Below are 22,619 nucleotides of genomic sequence, written 5' to 3' on the forward strand. Positions count from 1 at the left end.
CTGTTCGCACCGTCTCTCCCTCCCAGTGCACCCCACGGCGTCTCGCTTGAGATTTGTTATGGCCGGACCAGGCGATGAGGACGAGGGGGGGGGGGTCGGAGGCATGTGCAAGACATCCCCCCCAGTGTTGTCGCAGCCATTATAAAAGAAAGAAGTGTCCCGTCCGTCTTCGGGCCGGGCTTCCGGTGGATGTCGGCCGGACGCCCCTGGCTCTGGCCCCATGAACGGGTTTCTTGGTTTATCGGCTGCAGCCGGATCCCGTCGGCCTCGGCCCCCCGACCGTTGGTGGTCGGACCGGAAGAGCATGTGGCGGGACTACCTGCAACTCTCAAGGGCCACCGCGGCCGGACTGGGAGAGAGAGGGGAGGGTCGAGGAGACATTCCCCCCCCTGCAACTGTTCAGCGTTGTAAAGGCAATCCCCTGGCCGGGTCCCGCTGGCCTCGGCCTCTCCTCCGGCTACACCCTACGTTAGGATCTCCTGGCCGAGGCGTGGCAGCAGGACCTGCCTTATATGGGCTGCTCCCGGCTGGGCGTAGCCGGAACCCTGCCCCACCTTGGAAGTTTCCAGAGTGGGGGTGGATGTTCTACTGACTTGCATTTTCCCTAGTCTATCGATTTTTTTGGCGTGGCAGGCGGTGGGACAGCGAGGGGTGATTTGGTTTCTCTTACTGTTTTTCTGGTCTCTCACCACTGGCATATTTTAACGTTTTCTTGTTTCTAGGACATTAATAGGTTTTATCATTACGTTATGTTATCGTTTCTTTGTTCGTTGTTTAATAAAAGTTCATGTTCATCAGTGGCCTACTGATTTTCGTTTTCCTATTTTTTTCTTTCCAGGTTGTTTCATGGTAAAGTTTCTGTTAACAGGATACAGTGATCACTTCGTTATTATTGCATATGTCCTTTTCACTAGGGGTGCTCTCTGGTCGGGCCAGATGACGTATCTCTAGTAAATGGTCCGGGTGAAAAAGGTGCATCAATCAGTGGGGAGTAGATAGGCATGACAGATTACAACGGGGGAGAAAGGTCCGCATTACGTACCCTTTCACTACTTGCAAAGATTTTCCTACGTTTATTTGCAAACAGGGAATACCTCCAAAAAGAACTAATTCCCAAACAGTCAATGTTCGGACAATCAATCAATCAATGAGGAATGAAATAGGTACGACGTGTTAAAGGCTTGCGTTACCTACCCTTCACTATCTGCAAAGGGAGAGAGAATATTCCTATTCTTCCTCATTTGCAGGTAGAGAAGATCCTTAAGAGAATTAACTTCGAACAATTCAATGCTCGATTGAAACAATCAACAAGGGGTACTGTGAACACAAATGAACGCCGCTTATATACATACGCATTGCTATTTTCAACAGGTTGTTCCTAATGTTTCTATTTTAGCGAGGTCAAAAAGAGATCCCATTAGTGGCCTACTGATTTTGCTCGATTCCTTTTGTTTTTTTACACGATTTTTCGCTATCTGCAAAGACTAAACAGAGTATTGCGACTCTGTGCTTGTTTGTAAATAGAGAATGAACCAAAGAGAACAATCAATCAAATGGAGAGAGAAGCAGGCACGACGGATTACAAAGGGGGCAAAGGGCTGCGTTAACTACCCTTCACTATCTGCAAAGAGAGAGTACTCCTAATAGAAATGAGGGGTGGGGGGCAGCATTCAAAGCAGATCAGTGTGCATAAACACGAAAATGTTTTTACTTACCACGTACTTGACATTCGACAGCTTATGATATTTGCTATTAAAAAACCATTGAAATTCACTGAAAAAACCATAGGTTATAGACCATATATAGTTAGGAATTAGCATTTACAAAACCTTGAAAATTCACTGAAAAAACCATAGGTTATACACCATATATAGTTAGGAATTAGCATTTAAAAAACCTTATTTTACTCACACAAAACCATTGAAATTCCATATATAGTTAGTTGCACTAACTATATATCGCGCACCCGCAATCCACTGCTGATTATGTCACATATTACATCATTCATGACATGGTCAGTGACATCACTGATGACATCACTGATGACATCTCAAATGACATCACTGATGAGATCACTGATGACATCATCCAGTGACTGTGTGTTTCTGTAAAGTTTAAATATGTTTTACATATTGAAGAATGAGTAGATGTATAAGTGTCTGGACGAAGGATTTAGTAGGTGCATGACTGAATGTATGAGTGAGTGATTAAATGTGTCTCACTGAGTGCATGGGTTAGTGACTAAACTGTCTTAATTTGTGCATCATTATGTCTGTTGTTCTGTAAACTGCTGCATGTGTTGATCAGTAGCTATATGATTAACTATATGGGTTATTGATTGATTGTCCAAGTATTTGTATAGGAGACTGAGTGTGTGTGTGGCTGGCTGGGAGGTGTGTGACTCTGTGCAGATCAATGTGTACTTGTATCAATGATTGTATAAGAAAGTAAGTATGTGTTAGTATATGTTTGAAAATGTAAGGTGCTCTATGTTTAACTGTATAGACAAGAAAATGGAAGTGTGATTGATTCTTTACAGGACTGACTAGGTGTGTGAGTAACTCCATGGATGAGTGGCAGAGTGTAAGTGTCTGTATAGGTGTATGAGTGCATATGATAGTGTTGTAAAGATGAGTGATTGTATGTATGAATGATTGTATGGGTGAATGAGTGAATGTGTGTGTAGACGTAGGAATCAGTGAGTACGTATGTAGTAACTAGTATTGGTGTGTCAATGGTTTCAAAAATTATACTCTGTATTTAACACTGGGTGAAACAGAGGTTATATTAAAACGTGAGGAGATGCATTGTATTGTCACATGAATTATATCATCAGTGATGTGGTCATTGATGTCAAATGAGATGTCATCAGTGATCTCATCAGTGATGTCATTTGAGATGTCATCAGTGATGTCACTGACCATGTCATGAATGATGTAATATGTGACATGATCAGCAGTGGATTGCGGGTGCGCGATATATAGTTAGTGCAACTAACTATATATGGAATTTCAATGGTTTTGTGTGAGTAAAATAAGGTTTTTTAAATGCTAATTCCTAACTATATATGGTGTATAACCTATGGTTTTTTCAGTGAATTTTCAAGGTTTTGTAAATGCTAATTCCTAACTATATATGGTCTATAACCTATGGTTTTTTCAGTGAATATATATATATATATAATATATTCCTTGCATTGGATCGGAGTCTCACTAATATTTCTATAGGTGTCTATTACTCTTGATTTATTTCTCATTCACTTGCGAACTTGCAGGAGTAAGTTACACTTGTTCATGGAAGAAAGCTTTGTGAGGTGGACTCCTTATGAAAACTACGATGTGTGTGGAGATTTCAAAAAGGAGCAAAATGAAAGAAAGCGTTTAATGACCGCACATTTCTTTTATTCTGTTTCGTTTGTGGTGGTTTTGGTGTTTTGTGACTTGCTTTTGAATCCTTTTTTGCAGTTGAGTTCTGACATGAAGATCCTTGGCCTTGTGCTCTCCCTCGCTCTGGTTTATCAGCTGTCAGATGCAACGTTGTCCAAAACAGATGCTAAGAAATCTACCACAAAAACACCAGAAGTCAAGGTAAGATGATTCCATTGAACATTGAATAATCGTTTAGGAAACTGCAAGGCGGGTCTGGCTTTTTTTTACTTGGTACATTCCAGAGGTGCTTGTTTTAGAAGTTGAGATTGTTATAAAGCCTCTTTCTGATGGATACTACCAACCGCAGATTTCTCATTTTTCAAATAAGCCCAGGCTATTTTCAGCCAGTATCTCTCACGTGCTACTAGGTAGAGCCTGCTAGCTGCACAGTGACATCGCACTGCTCTAGAAGTGATTGAGCAGAGCAATATATAAGCACCACTCCACCACGCTGACATCAGTGACTTTCTTTTTGAGCCCTTCAACTCATGCTTTTATCAATTCGATTTGCACATGGCCACTTGAAGAGGAGTCTATTGATTTGCCATATATTCGTTAATGGATTCTGACACTTTGCTAGGCCTAAGTCACGAAAGGTTAGCTTTATGATTAGTTTTATTGTTCCATTCATTTTTAGGGCATGAACTTGCTGTTTTATTTTTTTTAAGGTATTTTCCTAGAAGGAAACGTTGCATGTTACAAGAATATTTATTGAATTCATATAGATTCACCATAATTTCCAGTTAACTGCGTCTAACTACCCTCTGGACCATTGGAACAGAGTTTTGTTTTAAAGTGAGTGCCAAATGCAACTTTAGTGAATGAGATGCCTTTCTGGTACAATTGTTTTTTTTGTTGCTTTTTTTTCCTTCCAGCCAAGTTAGCCCTTGGGGAGAGTAGCTGGCCTAACGGCTAAGGCGCTCGACCTCGGACCTGGGGATCTGGGTTCGAGTCTCGGTAACGACGCCAAAACCTTCTGTGATTCTGGACAAATCACTTAATTTCCCCATGCCTAAAAATGAAAGTGTGTCCTCATGTAAAAAACGTAACTTGTGCTACGTAAAGCGCTCTGATACCTGATTCGGTTCGGGTCTAGTTCGCGCTATATAAAACTCCACAAAAAAAAAAAATGTTATCCGCTCCCAATAAGTCAGTCTTCGATGACTTCAAACATTTTCCACGACATGACTTGAAAGTAATATGAGAAGTGCATTGCGATGCACCCCAAAACAGTCTGAGACCGGGAGGCAAAATTATATGTCGCGTAACATAAGAGGTGACACTGAAGCAATAGTCCCACTCCTGATCCATGTGGCAGGGTCGATCTTGCACTAAGTTGTGAGGGTGATCCCTCACTAACTTTCAGTCCTGCTAGAGATCTTTGTTAGTCACAGTCCAAACTAGCCAAAAGAGCAAGAAGACCTAAGTGGGGATAGACAACCCTCTTGCCACTCGAAGTCAGGTGAGAAGTTGCGCAGTTGGCACTCCATGGGCAATTACTCCAGTGTCTGCAGACTCTCCGCTCTCTTCTCAGTTGATCCTGACAGGCCCCAAATTCCCCATGCCATCTTCAACGCTGCCGCACAGAAGCATTTAAAGAGGCTATGCTGCAGATTTTTAAGACACTGCTGGCTGTCCCTATGCTGCCTCAAACCACATGGAGCCTTCAGTGGAACCAGTCGTACTTTTCCCAGCAGGTTTTTCCCCGGAACTCACAAGCTGGAAAGCCCATGCCGACACCTTTCCAGAAATTCACCCCAGTCCCAGGATCTATGCCAACTCCATTGCCGGTGCTGGTTCCATTGGCACCCTTGCCAGACCCGGTCCTGACCCCGGTATCCACTCAATGGGCACAAGTGTAGTTCTCAGATGGTATGCTTGGGTGCGCACAACAGGATTTCCAGAGGATGCCTGGTCCTCGCTCATGGACATGCCCTTTGTTGTGTCTACACTGTTTAAAGAGAAGTCTGACTCAGCACTGGAACACTTTAAGGACATCTATGCCATAGCTCGCTCCACTTCAGTTTCACCAAAAGTACAGGAAATTCAGGGGCTATTTACGAAGCTTACGATACAAACAGTGACAGTCCTCTCAGCCGGTGCAGGAACTGAACCACACATTTCGCTGCTTCAGGAAACACATTGACAGCTGAGGCCATTCACATTAGCCGATGCAACTTCCTCCTCCTCCCTGTGGCAGAAGTCTCTGTGTGATGCTCTGCTTTGCATTTCCAGAGCCACAACCTGCAGGACTCTAGTTTTTCTCTCTGGCTGGAATTCCATGATGTTTGATCGATAGAGATTAGTAATCGTTCAGAGGAACTATGGCCCTGTCATTAATTTAACCTGCTCCCCATGTGCTGCCCCCTGTATATATCTTAGCTCCTTTATCAGGGCAAGTTCCACCAGACCAGGCCACTGTTTTGATGCAGGGGACCAGCTTTAGTGTGAGTAATGGTGCCATTGAGAGGGTACCGGTGTCGTTCGCAAGTGCTATTACATATGCTACATCCGTGAATGGAAGACAGATGAAGGCATCAACCATCCTAAACCTCTGAACTCTGAATGCCTTCTGGCAGAAGGAGTATCTCAAAATGCTCACTAAGGCTCCTAGTTCTTTTTGCTCTGGACCCAGAAGACTGGCTTGCGTCTTTGGACTTGCATATTGCGTACTATTATATACCCATCTTTCAGTTTCAGAGATGTGACCTGTGGATCATGGTGTGGTCAGGAAATATCCAGTTTGCTTTTCTACCTTTTGTCTCACCTCAGCCCCTCAAGTGTTAACAAAAGTGAAGGCAGATCGTCATTGCCCATATTCCAAGGTTGAGAATACATGTGTTCCCATACCTCGCTGACTAATTGCTCAAGGCAGGCTTGCTGACTCAGTCAGTCATGGACAACCTCTAGATGACAATTGCTCTCTTGGGTTTTCCGTCAGCACACCTAAGTTCCACCTGATGCCTACACAGACGATTCCTTTGTAGGGGCTGTCGTAGACACAGTGTCATTCAAGTATCTCCACTTCATTAGTGAGTCTGGGACTTTCAGGATAAGATCCCAATGTGTGTGACCCAATCCTGGGTATTGGTGAGAATGATTCTAAAGCTTTTTGGGCTGCGAGCCTTGTGCATCCTCTTTGTCTGGAGGATGCATTTTCTCCAGGTTGGTTAAGCTACCTCGAAGAAGTGGAAATCAGAGGACAGTGATCTCTGGTAAGCCTGGATGAAATTTTGTTTACATCGGCGTTATCTTGCATTATTCCTGGCATTTTAAGTTAAGATTGTTATGCAAAATGTTTGAGACGCCATGTTGTGTATTGAAATTTCAGTTGGGAAAACATTCTGTTGTCGAAGGAAAACTTGAAACTACTTAGTCAACAGAGTGGGAGGAGTAACAAAAACTCTTACATCAGTTGGAATAGCCTGACAGTTACACACTAAGACTGATGCATTCTGGCAGCTACAGGCCTTTCTGATCATACATTGCTCTAACTCAGTGTTGAAAGAGTTAATTATAGTTGATGACTCCAGCGAAATACAAGGGCAGGCAACAGTGAAGACAGGAGAAGCACATGGCGAGCACATGGCTAACTAAAATGGCTGCCATAACCAAAATGGCTTCAGCTTATGCTAACGGTAATTTCTGTGATTTTCACAGTGAGGAAACTGCAGTTAGAGTATCCACCAGAAATATCAGCACCGAAAGCAAGTACCTTGTTCTTCAGTCTTGCACAAGATCATCTATGATGATGGGGCTCAGATAGAACATAAATGTAGTCCTTGATTTAGTAAATAGTAAAAAAAAAAAAAACTTTAAACTTTATTTATTGAAACTTTTTCAATCAATTTACAGACAATCAAATGCAATATCCATACGGGAGACAAAGCTGAAACAGATAGGAGCACATTTCATTGACATATCTGGATACACACACACAAACAGGCATGCACATAATTTAGTGATGTGGATTAGTACACACTACTGTTGTAGTACAATAATTCGGAAAGCACATCAGGGCATTATACATTTGCCGTTACATTCTGCACTGAAAATGGGCACGTCAGGGGTGTTAACAGTATAGTAGATTGCAGTGATGTTCTGGAAGAGGAGGCCGGAGTAGTCAGTAGTGCATATGTGTCGAGGCAGGTACTGACTGACTTTAAGACGAGGCCCCATCAGTATAGGGGTGTTCTAGTAAATATGTCTGCAGTGGGCCCCAAATGTCATGAGGGCAGGAAGAACAGGGAAGAAGTTCAGCATAAGTGTTGAGTTGATTCTGCCATAGTATCATATCTCACAGCCAGTCCTTAAATTTAGGTTCCCGCCCTCTACACTATCGGCAGGCTATGCGCCGCTTAGCAAGAACCAGGCAGAAGGACACAATGCGCCGATGCTTAACAGGGAGCTGTTCAGTGTACCCTAAAAGGGCTAACCGTGGAGATTTCAAGAGAGGCAGAGAGACCATTGAGTCGAGGGCCGTAAGGACTTTGGTCGATTAGGTATGGTTATCAGGAGAATCCAAGACAAGGTGCAAGAAGTCAGCATGTTCTAATTTACACCTGTCACATCTGTGCGTATCTCTCAAGCCGAATCTGTGGAGTCTAACTGGGGTATAGTAGTTGCGATGTAAGAATCTATAATGCATGATGCGAAGTCTGTTATTGGCTGATACCTGCTCCGTCTGTCTACAGCAGTAGAGCCATTGTACATCAGTGAGTTCAATGCCCAATTCTGCCGACCATTTAGCGCGTGCTGGGCATAGGGAATACTCAATGTCAACATAGAGGTCGTGGTAGAGCGTGGACACCAAATGTGAAGCAGTGGGAGCACGCAGTACGTTGTGTAACGGGGCAAATGTAGCGGGTTCAGACGGGAATGTGTCACTGCTAGCCTGAATACCATGGCGAAGGTGAGCATATAGAAACATTTCCATGATAGATGGCAGGGGGTCATGGCACATTTGTTGGAGAGAACGGCGTTTGCCATTACTATATAGATCCCCCAGCAACGGATGTTTCGTTTACGCATGGTGTTTTTGAAGAGCCCTTCCTGTAATAGTGTTAGTTCAGGATGGTATGTAAGCGGAAGGAGAGGGGAATATAAACTAGGTGCATGCATGTGATCCAAAATGCGGAGCCAGGCTGTGAGTGTACAATCTACGGAGGATGGGTTGCCACTGCGAGGCGTCGCGGGGGCTAGAATGACTCCGTTCAGAGGGATGGGGTCTGCGAGCCAATGTTCAGTAGCAACATGGGCCGTATAGTGAGGTGGCTGGAACCAGAAGTGGGCATAATGAGCCTGTACACAAAGATAATAGAGCTTGAAATTAGGTATATCAAAGCCTCCATGAGAATAAGGCCGCATCATCACATTCCACTGTATGCGTGGTTGTTTTCCTCCCCACACGAGCCAAACCAGTTCCGTCCGCAGTGTGGCAAAGAAATGTCGTCCAGGGTCGTATGGAATGTTTAAAAAAAGGTATACAAATTTGGGTAGGATCACCATTTTTATAAGGGAGATGCGCCCAGCCATGGTCAAGGGGAGGGCAATCCATCGGGTGATACAATTTGTGATATGTTACATTGCACATCCATAGTTGATGCGCATCAATTCATCCCAGTCTGTTGTTACCCGGATCCCTAGATATTTGGCATCATCTTCGCACCATGCGAGCGGGTAGTCCGTGTCAAAGGGAGTGACTGAACTAGTCAGCGGGAATATCTGCGACTTGGACTAATTTATGTGGATAGGCCTCCGAATTTGACAAACACGTGCAATAGTGGGTTTGAGATTATGCTCTCGGTCTTTAATATAAAGGGTCACATCGTCCACGTACAAGGGAGGGAGGGAGGGAGGGAGGGAGGGAGGGAGGGAGGGAGGGAGGGAGGGAGGGAGGGAGGGAGAGAGAGAGAGAGAGAGAGAGAAGAGAGAGAGAGAGAGAGAGAGAGAGAGAGAGAGAGAGAGAGAGAGAGAGAGAGAGAGAGAGAGAGAGAGAGAGAGAGAGAGAAGAGAGAGAGAGAGAGAGAGAGAGAGAGAGAGAGAGAGAGAGAGAGAGAGAGAGAGAGAGAGAGAGAGAGAGAGATATTTTCACTGAAAAAACCATAGGTTATACACCATATATAGTTAGGAATTAGCATTTAAAAAACCTTATTTTACTCACACAAAACCATTGAAATTCCATATATAGTTAGTTGTACTAACTATATATCGCGCACCCGCAATCCACTGCTGATCATGTCACATATTACATCATTCATGACATGGTCAGTGACATCACTGATGACATCTCAAATGACATCACTGATGACATCACTGATGACAACATCCAGTGACTGTATGTTTCTGAAAAGTTAAAATATGTTTTACATATTGAAGAATGAGTGGATGTAGAAGTGTCTGAACAAAGGATTTAGTAGGTGCATGACTGACTGTATGAGTGAGTGATTAAATGTGTCTCACTGAGTGCATGGGTTAGTGACTAAACTGTCTTAATTTGTGCATCATTATGTCTGTTGTTCTGTAAACTGCTGCATGTGTTGATCAGTAGCTATATGATTAACTATATGGGTTATTGATTGGTTGCCCAAGTATTTGTATGGGAGACTGAGAGTGTGTATGGGTGGCTGGGAGGTGTATGACTCTCTGCATAGATGTATGGGTTCAAAAGTGCATGTGGAAACAGCTGTATGGGTGGTTGACTGTGTGCATGACTGTATTGGTGAGTGAATAGATATCTCAGTGCTACATGTCAAAGTAAGTACATATGTAAAATACAGTACATGTGAGAGTTGACATATATAAATAACTGTGCATAAGAGCCAGTGAATGTGTGAGTGGCTGTATGGATCATTGTGAACTTGTATCCAGGATTGTATAAGTGAGTAAATATGTTTTAGTATATGTTTGAATAAGTAAGGTGTGTTTAACTGTATAGTTAAGGAAATGGAGGTGTGATTGATTGTTTGCATGACGGACTAGGTGTGTGTGTAACTTCATGGATGAGTGACAATCTGCGAGTCTGTGTTTACACTGAGTGTATCTAAGGTTATATTAGAGTCTGAAGAGGTTCATCGTATTATCACATGAATGATGTCATCAGTGATGTGATCAGTAATGTCAAATGAGATGTCATCAGTGATGTCATTTGAGATGTCATTTGAGATGTTATCAGTGATGTCATCAGTGATGTCATTAGTGATGTCATCAATGATGTCATTTGAGATGTCATCAGTGATGTCATCAGTGATGTCATTTGAGATGTCATCAGTGATGTCATTTGAGATGTCATCAGTGATGTCATCAGTGATGTCATCAGTGATGTCATCAGTGATGTCATTTGAGATGTCATCAGTGATGTCATCAGTGATGTCATTTGAGATGTCATCAGTGATGTCATCAGTGATGTCACTGACCATGTCATGAATGATGTAATATGTGACATGATCAGCAGTGGATTGCGGGTGCGCGATATATAGTTAGTACAACTAACTATATATGGAATTTCAATGGTTTTGTGTGAGTAAAATAAGGTTTTTTAAATGCTAATTCCTAACTATATATGGTGTATAACCTATGGTTTTTTCAGTGAATTTTCAAGGTTTTGTAAATGCTAATATCTATAGCTGTAAAATGTATTCTTCTTTAAATCCAAAAATATATTTTATATGTTTATTAATAATTTTTTTTAAATAATTTTTTTGTTTCGCTCCCGGTCCGCGAACCGGGAAGCTTCCCGTTAGCTCAATTTAAAGCCGCGACCCGGTCCGCGAACCGGTAAGAAATCAACATAGTGACGGTATTGCGTTGCCGCGTAATGCGTCTTATGACGTACTGCGTTAGCGCACCCGGAAGTGCCCCGGGGCGCGGACCGAGGCGCGAAACGCAGCTCCCCGGAAGCGATCCGCGGCGCGTCGCGAAAACGCGACGTATCGCCTTGCCGCGTAATGCGTCTTGTGACGTACCGCGTTAGCGCACCCGGAAGTGCACCGGGGCGCGGACCGAGGCGCGAAGCGCAGCGACCCGGAAGCTATCCGGGGCGCGGACCGGAGCGCGTAACGTAAGCATAACAGGTCATGTGACTTGTTAATAACACTTTTCATTGGTTCATTTCCCTTTTGGTTTCATAATGATGTAAGGCTAGGTCAGGTGACCTAAAAATAACACTTTTCATTGGTTGAGAAGTATTGTTTTTCCCAAATGATGAAAACCCCTCCTTCTTTCCTCACTCTGACTTTCATCATTGTGAGAGGAAGACCTTTACTACTATATGATAAATGGCTTCATTGGTAGCTTCAGCTGGTGGACCCCCACCACCACCTCCACCTCCTCATGGGAAGAGAGGACCACCTCCCCAGGTCATTACCAACACTGAGGAGGAAGATGAAGAAATGGATGAGGAGGGAGAAGAACCACAGTTCTTAGAAGAGGTGCCCCGGGTTTCCAGAAAGAAAGCCAGTTTCATCTGGCAGTTTTATTCGATCCCTCGTGGCCAAAAAAAAGTCAATGCGAGGTATGTCACCTGCCGCATATGCAAAGAACAATTATCAAGAGGGACGGACAAGAAATATAGTTACGGAAATCACACAATGCACAGGCACATGACAAGGAAGCATCCACTAAATTACAGCCGGGCGGAAATAAGGGATATGCAGGACAATCCAAGACCAACTCCTGTGGCCAGACCAAGATTACCAATTGCGTTAACACCAGAAGAGGCACGGGAAACTGTGCCAAATATACAAGAGAATTTTGGCCATATGATACACTCTTGTATGCACTGTCGTGCGTTGTTAGCGTGTGGCAACATGAGCATCAATGCTATAAACCTGGCGTATGAACACCATGATTGCCCTAACCGCCCCCAGTAATTTTTTTTTTGCTCCTGTTGAGCCCTTTTCAACGCCTGTTTTTTGTTGTTTCCCCCCCCCCAAAAAAAACCAAAAAAAATATAAAATCGTTCAAAAAATACAAAAAAAACAAAAAATTAAAAAAAATTACAAAAAAATATAAAACAACAAAAATATAAAAGAAAAAGTTCTTTTCAGAACTACCTTCCCTTTCAAAAAAAATTGCTAGAATGTTTAGCACTCTGGCAAGCTCTATTTCTTTTGGTTCGCTCCCGGGTTAGCTTCCCGGTACGCGGACCGGGAGCTAACCCCAAAAAATTTTTACAAAAAAAAAGAGTAAGTATAAGGAAAGTAAACAGTGATGTTAAAAGAAAGACAGCTATAGGGAGTAAAGAAGAGATACTGTTTAATAGATCTATTTACCGAAGAAAAGACGGAAGAGGGTATAATTGTGAAAAACAAAATAGATAACGAAGTGAAAGAAAAAAAAAGAGAGTATAACATTAACAAAGAAGAGTTTCTTGGAGAATGTGAGTGAATGTTCAAAATAAGATTAAAACTTGAGGAATAACAGAGAGAAAAAATAGAAAACAGAAAACAAAAAATAACAGAAAAAGATTAATTGAAACAGCAAAGAAATGTAAGTAACATAGAGCCATATCATCAACATAGGCAATAAAAGTTTTGCAGCTTTTATTGGCAGAAATGTGTCGCTAAAGCTGCTTTTAGCGACAGAAAACTGCCGCTAAAACCACTTTTGCACAGTCCTAAAGATATACATTTTAAACTAACAGTATCTTGATGCAGATGAATAAGGCCTATCTTAAAACATGGTGCATCTTTTGCATTGCTGTTGTCTCAGAAAAGTGTCGCAAGACACTAAAATTTTAAATAATTGCTTCAGGATGCCAATAAGATGTGTCCTATCCAGAGTTTTTTTGAGTTGAGGCCTACTCAGGGTTGCAGATGAAATTTCGAGTTGTTGAAGAGAACAGAGGACATAATACATGTGAAGGTCTACCAATGAAGTGAGTCATGTCCACTGCACTCTTGAACAAAGTCCAAACCTCCTATGTTTCCCTGGACAGACCTAAACTTGATCTGCACAATGTGATTCGTAATGATAGGAAACACAGGTGATGTAATTGAAATACGTGCAATTTATTTTGCTCATTTCACAATCACATCACTTGTGTTTCCTTTGCTTAGGTATCTCATTGTGCAGATGTAGTCTAGCATATGAAAGAATACGCAGAAGTGCAGCACTGCATGCAACAACTTTGACACTTACAGAAGCCTCACCTTCTCCATGCCTCCTACACAGTTCTACATATACATCATAAATGCAAACAGTACAGAATTAATTATACATGTTAAATGGTTTATTTTTGCTGTTCTCAGAATGTATCAAAATTCACTAAAAACAGTGACTTGAAGGTATTCATCATATAACAGAGGGGAAAAAAAACACAATCAAAATGATTGTGTTTAAAAAACCCATACAACATCAGAAATCAGAATTCAGAACTCCTTAAAGTTAACTTACTTTCCATGACGTCAAAGGATGTCCTATGAACAGCTTACACTCTTTTGTGCTGTTATTACTTTCAGCCCGCCACTTTCTGAAAGAAAATCTCCATCGTTTTTAAAAACATGTTACATGCAATAAATGACTTCTTGCTCTCTACCACAAGTTTCCACAAGGCCAAATCTTGTCAGACCCATTTATAACTCTTGGATTTCTTGTAAGCCAATCCCGTCATTTGGCATTTCCGCAACTTTCAGAATTAAAATGTTGAAGATCATTTTCACAATCCTGGAATAGTAATATCTTCCCCTTCTTGCTCAGTCATGTTCTACATTTCCTATGACACTGATACTGCTTACTATGAAGCAGACTTACACTAACTCTGACTACTACAATTATTTAATTCTCTACATCACTTTCAATCACAAAGCAATGTAAAACAGTAGACAGCGTTGCAGACTTACATTCCCTCTACTCTATGTTTTGATTGGCTGCTTCAATTAGCTTATAAAAAGAAATAGTTTTTCTGAACTAATTCAAAGTGCATGTATTTCTCCATGACGTCCAGTGTTATGGTAAAAAGTTATGTCTCTGTACTACACTTATCCTCAAGGCCAAATAGTGTAGGAGCCATGAGAACTTCTTGAAATTCCTCAGAGCACATCCCGAGATTCTTTCCCTAAAATTTTGGTTTTAAAAACACCAGGTAAGAGTTTTTAAGGTCATATGGCAATTTTGTTTTTGAAAATTAAAACAGAATCATTGCAGAATGACCAGCCATTTCTACACTTTAAATAAGCTGTATAATGTCCTGATGTTATTGAAGGGCCGTCATGATATATAATTGCTGCAGTTACAAAAGTCCTTCCTGATATTGACAACTGCGAAGCTACAAAATTTTTAATTAAAGTTGTCAATTTTGTTCCATCAGGCCTACATCGTTGGAACATTAAAATGACATACTGGCCATATGTTCGTATAAATAATGTGGACATCATTTCAGATTTACATTGGCTACACTCCATGTTGTGATCAGCTGCTTTTACTAGCTTATTAAAGGAGACTGATTTACTGTCTGGCAAAGTTAAATATATAAATCTTTCTGAGTAGTACTTGATACCATACAGTTCTCGCAGTCATGCTGCCATTGATAAGAAAGCCCAAACAGCTGATCTACATCTACACCTTCAGCATGCAATACATCAAGCATATACATTAAAAACTCCTGACAATCTTGCTGAATATTTTGAGAGAATTGTGTTTGGCCTGAACATCTGTCTAACAGATTTCGAATTTCAGACACACTTTCTATGTTTCTTCTATCAGTGCTACATTTCTCTAACACAGAATTTAACAAACTGCAAAATCTTTGATCAGAATTGACCACAATCTCTTCTTTTACATTTTCTAGAGAAAACAAAACATTAACCACTACATTAGCATAGCAGTTGACACCAGAACTGTTTTCAAATTGAAAACCAACAACATCTTCAACAGAATCCTTTTTGTTTCTGCTTGTAATTTTAGGTTCATCGACTTTTCGTCTTTTTGCTACAACCTCCCCAGTATTGGTCACATTTCTTCGTTTCCGGCCTACCACACGTTTCTCAAACAAAGGATACTGAGGCAAATGTGACGCATACTCTCTTCTTAACCTATTGTATTCCTTAACACAATCTAGATCCGCACAAATGTTTGTGACATCACACTCAATCAAGTACAATCCCGATAAAGTTCTAACTCGTGACAATGCCACGTATGCCATACCCTCCTTGAACACAGAACTGCCAATATTCACCAATGCACAGTCTACACTTAAACCTTGCGATTTATGGATTGTCACCGCATATGCCAAGCAAACAGGAAACTGCTTACGGCGAACATATAAGTCTTTTACAAGCAAAAATCTAGCAGAGCAACGACCAATTAGCTGTACTTCCTCAATGCCATCAAATTTAATTTTTAAAAATTCAATTCCATCTCTATTTCTGTATTTTACAAAATCAACAACATTACCCATTGATCCATTTACCAGACCTCTTTCAACATGTAAATTCCTTCTTAAAATTATACGGCAGTTCAAGCACACATTCAGAGTCTTTTCAAAACCTGCAGTTTTAGATATACTCTTCTCTAATGAATCCAATTTTGTTTTCAGATTCTCAGACAAAATAATTGTTGATCCCATATGCTCTACTCTGTCAATAGCTTCCAGTTTCACAATCTCTTGCTTTTCTAAATGCAACATTTTGTTGTTGAATTTGGCACATTCTGCAAGAGTTGGCATCAAACATATTCCAGATTTCTTATCAGTAATTTTCTGAAAAATATTCTCAGGCACAACATCTTGTTCTGGATATAAATTTGACAGTAATCGTGCATGTAAAGCTTCTTTCCCATGCTCGGTCACTTTTCCAATTCTAACATCTTGTAGAATAGTCTTGTAAACTTCATCCTTCGCCTGACGCATATTTTCATGCAGTTCAGCATAATTGAAGTTTAACCATATATTGACGTTGCCAATGCTGCCTAGGCACTTCCTGGTATCTTCATGCGTGAGCATTTTGAACACAGGTTGCCCTTTCACTGGTGTCAGCTGCAGAAGATCTCCGAAAACAATGATGTGTTTGCCACCAAATAACACATCATACTCTGTTTTGAGAACTTCTTGCATTCTCAAATGCACAAAGGCAAGCATGACATTGGAAACCATGCTTACTTCGTCAATGATAAGAAGTTTCATTTTCCTCAAGATTCTTGAAACTTCAAAACAAGCATCTCCAGATAGCTTGTGATATTGTAATTTGTTGTCATGCTCCACTGGCAGCATCAGTAAACGATGTAAAGTAATCCCTTTAATGCTATGTGCTGCCAGTCCAGTTGGAGCGGTGACAACACAAGACAGCGATGACTCTGTCCTTTCCTGCAAATAGCATGAAATTGCTTTAATGAGGAAACTTTTTCCAGTTCCCGCTTCTCCACTCACGTACAGTCGGACAGGCTTCAACGACGTACATGAGCACTCTTTCTTGTCATGACTTAATCCATGATCAATTTGCATGGTAACTTCGTCATATATTTTCCTCTGCTCAACGTTGAGTTGTCTTTCCAACTCTTCTAAGTTAACCGCATCCTCCTGAGCATGTGCCATGGCTCTTTCCACTTCATTCATGGCAGTGGCAGCTTCATTTTCGATAACAGGTCCTCCTAGTGGATCCTGACTCAATGAAGCAGAACTCTGACTGTCCTGAGAACTGTCTCTGGCAATCTCGGCTGCAATCGTTGCTTCCTGCTCAATTTCCGCATTCAACATTTCTACATATTTGGGAAAAGCAGGACATTCTATGGTCTCCTTGGCGGCATTGAAAGAGTCTTCGTAACAGAGGAAATCTCCAAGCAGTTCCTCTTCTGCACGCCAAGGCTTGAAAAGTTGCAAAAGTGCTAAATAGAAAAACTCCTTTTTTTCAGGAGATTCGCCACTCAATTTTCGATGGTTTACCAAGTGGCATTTTCTTTGCTTGACCAGACATCCCTCACTTCCTATTACAGCATACACTCCTTTCTCAGTATCTTCTTTGATGTTCCTCTTGAATATGTAATTTTGAAGAACCTCATACAGACAAACATTGTCGAGGTGACTGCTTCTATTTGGATAATATGTATCCAACATGTTGGTCTTCAAAATGTCGGTACTGTTTGGCTCCTTTTCCGCCAAATACTCAATTTCCCACACAGGTTTGAGAACTCGATTACGCATTGCAGCAAGACCAAGACTCGCCCAAATGATACTCCTGGACTTGGCATAGAGACTTGCTGAAGACAACCGGTCAGAACATTCGTACGCTCCGATTTCTCGATGCGACAACATCTTCAGACTGAAACTGTACAACTTCTTGCTTAGGCTCTTTTCATGGGAAATGTCCTCCCACATATCCTTCAATTCTGTCTCCTCTTTTTTGGTGATGTAAGACGTCACATACCGAGCCACAGCCATACATTTATCAGCCACAAACTGTATATCCATGTTAGCATTCCACATGGACAAAATCACCGGGTTGTAGTCGTTGATGTACTTGGACTCTTCGTTCCTCTTCAAATTGTATGTGTTTTTAGGTGATTTCTTCATGACATTATGTCGCAGCGAAGACATCAAACTGTTTACTCTTCCTTTAGAAATCACCGGTCGTGGAAAGCCGAAACGACATTTGGTGTAGAACTTGTCCTTGTTTCGGAATTTACGACGGCAGTACTTTCCACATCGATGGCTTTGGAAACGCAGAACTTTTTCTCTTAGGCTTTTCTTCTCCTTTGCGTTTGGAACAGCACACGTAGAATACTGTTGGATGAAACTCATCACTGAGTCTTCTGGATCCGTTCCAAATTTAGGTGCATCCTTGATCCACAGCAACATATGTATATGAGGAGCACCTCTTGCTTGGTACTCCTTTCTCCAGAAGAAATCCAACACCTCTCCAAGAGGTGTATTCTTCTTATTCATGATGAAAGACATCATAGCTTCAAATCTATGATTGAAGTACCTACATACATTGACTGGATCCAAAGAGCACAGTTCTCCGGGTGTCTTGAATTCGATGTTATCTACGTTAGCATTTGCCTCTCGTAGAAATTCAAGTAAGTCTTCCCAGCCATACTCGGCACAGCTCAGAGTGAGGAACCATGTGGGAGTACCTAAGTTCCTCAGCATACATTTTAAATCACCATGACGACGGTACCAGTACTCATTAGTACCACGCTGACACGCCATGAGATTAATCAGGTGAGAATCCAAAATACTGTCTTGGACATTGACTTTATCCATAAAGTCACTTGCCGAGATGTTTTGCATGTGTATACCACTTTTCAAGATGTGGTTCACTGCATATGACAGTCCAGACAGATCGCTTTCAAACAGGAGATGAAACAAATAGGGAATGCATTGTCGAAACCTGGCATCTCCTGCATACAATCGCAAAGTCCGGTATTCAGAAGCAGGAATTTGATGAGGTCGCTCATCATATCTTCCTCCCTGACCTGTTGGAAAAAGCTGTGGGAAACACCGAGCTTCCAAACTTTCCTCCCAAACACTAATGGGACTCCCTTTGGCTTGTTTCATTTGAAACAACTCAATAGCATTCCCCATGACTTCCTTGGAATGCAAAGGATGAACACTATAATGTTCATATATTTCTTCACTAGTAGAGGGTTCTACTTTCTCAATTTGACCAGCACACAAATCGCTATCCTCTTCCTCACTTACTTCCTCTTCTGCAACATATACATTATAGTATTTATTATTTTTTTTCAAATACAATGTTGCCTTTTTAACTTTCCTAACATCTACTAAATCTTGCCATATTTTCTTATTCTTTGTCGGAACCCCATTAACTAAGATAACCAGAGGTTCCTCTTCCACTTTTTCTACTCCAATTTTGTTAATGTTTTTCTTCAAATCTAGAGGCAAATAAACAACTCTTCCCTTTAATCCTCTCTGTAAATCTGATGGAGGCAATTTCCCTCTCTTTGGCTCCATTCTTACAATAGCCTGAAAGGGATGGATACTTTGAATCAAAATAGATTCATAAGTATTTAAATCCTTCAATTCAGAAGGAATCTCAACCAATTCCAGATTATTATGAACTGCTCTAGCAGGCATCTGGTTTTGATTTAATTTGCAACAACAATAAGTACACACACGTTGATCAAATCCCAAATCAAAACAATTTTCTACCATCAAGTATGTTGCAAAATCCTTCCATTCACTATTATTTTCCCTTTCACTTTTTGCATATAAATCCACTAACTTAGTCTGATTCTTATAATAAGTGCGTCGACAACACACACAAGTGAAATTAGGCCTCTCACTTGATTTCACCTGAAACGTCGCAATTTCCCTCTGGAAATTATCTGTACTGGAAACCTGTACACTATCTTCCACATTACCCTCTTCTTCTGGGTCAATTTCAACATTCTCCTCTTTACTTCCAAAGTAACAAAACTCAATTTCTTCACATATGTTCTTCACATCTATTTCAGAACCATGCAAAAGAGCAGCGCATAATTGTTTAAGCATAATTGCTGGACTCTTAGCATAATACAACATTCTAACTAATTTCCTCACTTTATTATGATGCACTGCTAGCATCCTGAAATGATGAAAAACACTCTGGCATACTCTCCTGGAAAGACAAGCCAGTGAATGACCATGCAAACCTGTCACTTCTCTCACTCTGCAAGGATCTAATTCTTGCAACAACCTTATTTTCTGCTTCAAACTTTTCTTATTAAATGACCGTACAAAATCACAAAGCAAATTGATGGAATCCTGTCGCACACTGCAAATACTACTACACTTCCAGGTGTACACAGGACCCTTAGCACGTCTTCCTAAAACCTCATTACCTAACACCTCTTCTGTCTCTGTTGTCACAAGTTTTTCTTTTTCAACTGGACAACCATCTTTCACTTCATAAGCACGACCACTGGTGTCAACTGCATGCACCAAATCATTATCCTGGAAATAACTCTCCTCATTAAAAAATGCCTCACAGCTTGAACTATGCATCCATTCTCCAGAAAAAACTTCACAAAAATGACTACGATTAACTATTCTCTTCCATCTACTATTTCTTTTGAAATCATAAATTGCCTTGTTTAGCTTCCTAATTCTATTGATTATCAAAATAAATAACTTACGTTTAATTTCAAATGCCTGATCAATAACTTTCTCAACTTTTTTTTTTCTCTTATAAAAAACCAGTTTCTGTTGACCTTTCTTAATATTTTTTAACAAATTGCCAATTATCCTGTTGCGGAACATTCGTTTACGAATGTCCCTAAACTGTTGTTTCCTTCTACTATCATGCACAGACTTATCTCTTGCTCTAGCAGTAACATTTTTGATTGGCCTTTCCTTTCCATTTGATTTGCTTCTCTTTTTATGGACTGAAACATTTTCTGTAGTAATATTTTTTTTACTACACATATTTCTTATGAAATATTTTGTGCTCTTACCCGGTGCTTTCTTCGTGACTTGACAAATATTTTTGTTAGAGGACTGCTGCTTATTTTGTTTCACCTGCTGTCTTTGACGTTTTGCAGCCTTTCTCTGTCTTTCTATTGTTGGCATGGTGAAATCTTGAAATGATCTGCAGTTGAATCTGTGGTAAAATATAATAAAAAATGTTATTAACCATTATTACCAAACAGTAAATCAATAACAATGATCAAAAACTTAACACACTACTTGACATTTTAAATAGAAGATTTTTTAGTCCTTGGCAAATTTACAATACAGAAATAGCAGAAAAGAAATGACATTTATATTTATGTTACCTGTGCTATTTTATATGTGAATCTGATCTAATTTTATGAGCATATTTTAATATTTTATTGAAGACACTACACATAACCTGTTTTTGAAGGTGTCTTTATTTTTAAATTAAACGGTTTACATTTTTACTTTTCATTAATTATACATTTTAAAAATAAATGTTTATATTTCCATAGGCTCAAGCAGGTCAGCTTCCCACCCTATGTCATATAATTCGGACAAATCTGCATCCTCATCACGCTCTTCTTCATCCTCAGGATTTAAATCATCCAATGGATCAACATCCACTGATGTTTCAATTACAAGTTCAATGATGAGGTAAAAATCAACTGATTGCAGATTGTCACTCATGTTGATGTTGTCTTTATCTTTAAAGAAAGATAACAACAATGAGATGTTGCAGAGTAAGAGACAAATCTCAGAGATTATAATAGTAAAATTGTTTAACAAGAGTAATATTTTGCAGCTATTATTTAGCCATGTCCAGCAATGCTGATCAGGTGAAGACTATGTCTAATTTTTCAGTGAACAGGACTCATCTCTTCTTAACCTTGGATAAGCCTCACCGACTCTGTGTGTCCTGCACATACTTAAATGTAAAGGGGCAGATTTATGTTAAATGGCACATCCCCAGGCATGCACCAGTTAACGTGCACCGCTGCTCTGCCACCCATGGTGTGCCGTATTTACAATCAGATAGGAGAAAGCTGCGTCAAAACCCTGCGCCTGCTTTAAGCAGGCATAGGTCTTGACGCAACATTGTGGAGATGGGGCACCCCTGAGCCTTGCTTGAGCTGCATCGCACTTGCGATACAACTCCAGCAATCACTACCTTTACAGCACAGATACATCACGCATCTGTGCCATTTTTGCCCCATGATGCCCCGCATTGTAAATGCAGCACACCATGGGTGGCGGAACAGCGGCGCAGGATGACTGACACATCCCTGGTGATGCACCAGTCATCATAAATCTATCCCTAATCTTCTTATCTTGTTACAGATGAACCGCCATATGTACCATCAAACTATTTTGCATTTCCTAAATAGCGAATTTTAAGGAATAAATAGCAATTCTTTACCATTCCTAATTTGCAATGAGCAAATTGCTAATTGCAAGTTACCCATTCATTTCCATGGGCTAGGAGCCTCATAGGAATGAAGGTTTAATTTGCAATTAGCAATTTGCTCATCACAAATTAGGAATTTTTCCAAGGGTGCAGGGGTGTCTCAAGAACACCCTGCTGCACCCCTGAAAAAGAAATTTGGGGGCATATGGCACACATACATGCCCTAAGGGCATGTGTTGGCGTCATATTGGACCTTTTGTTTTTTTGAAAAAAAGCTTTTTGAAAAGAATTCACAAATTACCACCAATTTACCACAATAGTTTCCAAATCCTTAATGTCATTTTTTACATATTTTTTGTTTGATACATTGCATTTAAGTAATCGCAAAATTTGCAAATGCTTCAGTGCAATCACA

General features: G+C 40.7%; 1 protein-coding gene across 2 annotated transcripts in view; it reads left to right on the plus strand.

Annotated features, from left to right (window-relative positions):
* Positions 1–22,619, plus strand: part of CHID1 (chitinase domain containing 1) — a 1,625,859-nt gene that overhangs the window by 126,954 nt on the left and 1,476,286 nt on the right. For both annotated transcript variants that reach the window (XM_078684035.1, XM_078684036.1), the window contains one exon: positions 3,465–3,587. In XM_078684035.1, coding sequence (XP_078540161.1) covers positions 3,477–3,587 — 111 coding nt within the window. In that variant the 5' untranslated portion in view covers positions 3,465–3,476. The remainder of the gene's footprint in view (positions 1–3,464; positions 3,588–22,619) is intronic.

Source organism: Lissotriton helveticus, chromosome 3_1 (genome assembly GCF_964261635.1).
Source record: "Lissotriton helveticus chromosome 3_1, aLisHel1.1, whole genome shotgun sequence".
Lineage (NCBI taxonomy): Eukaryota > Metazoa > Chordata > Amphibia > Caudata > Salamandridae > Lissotriton > Lissotriton helveticus.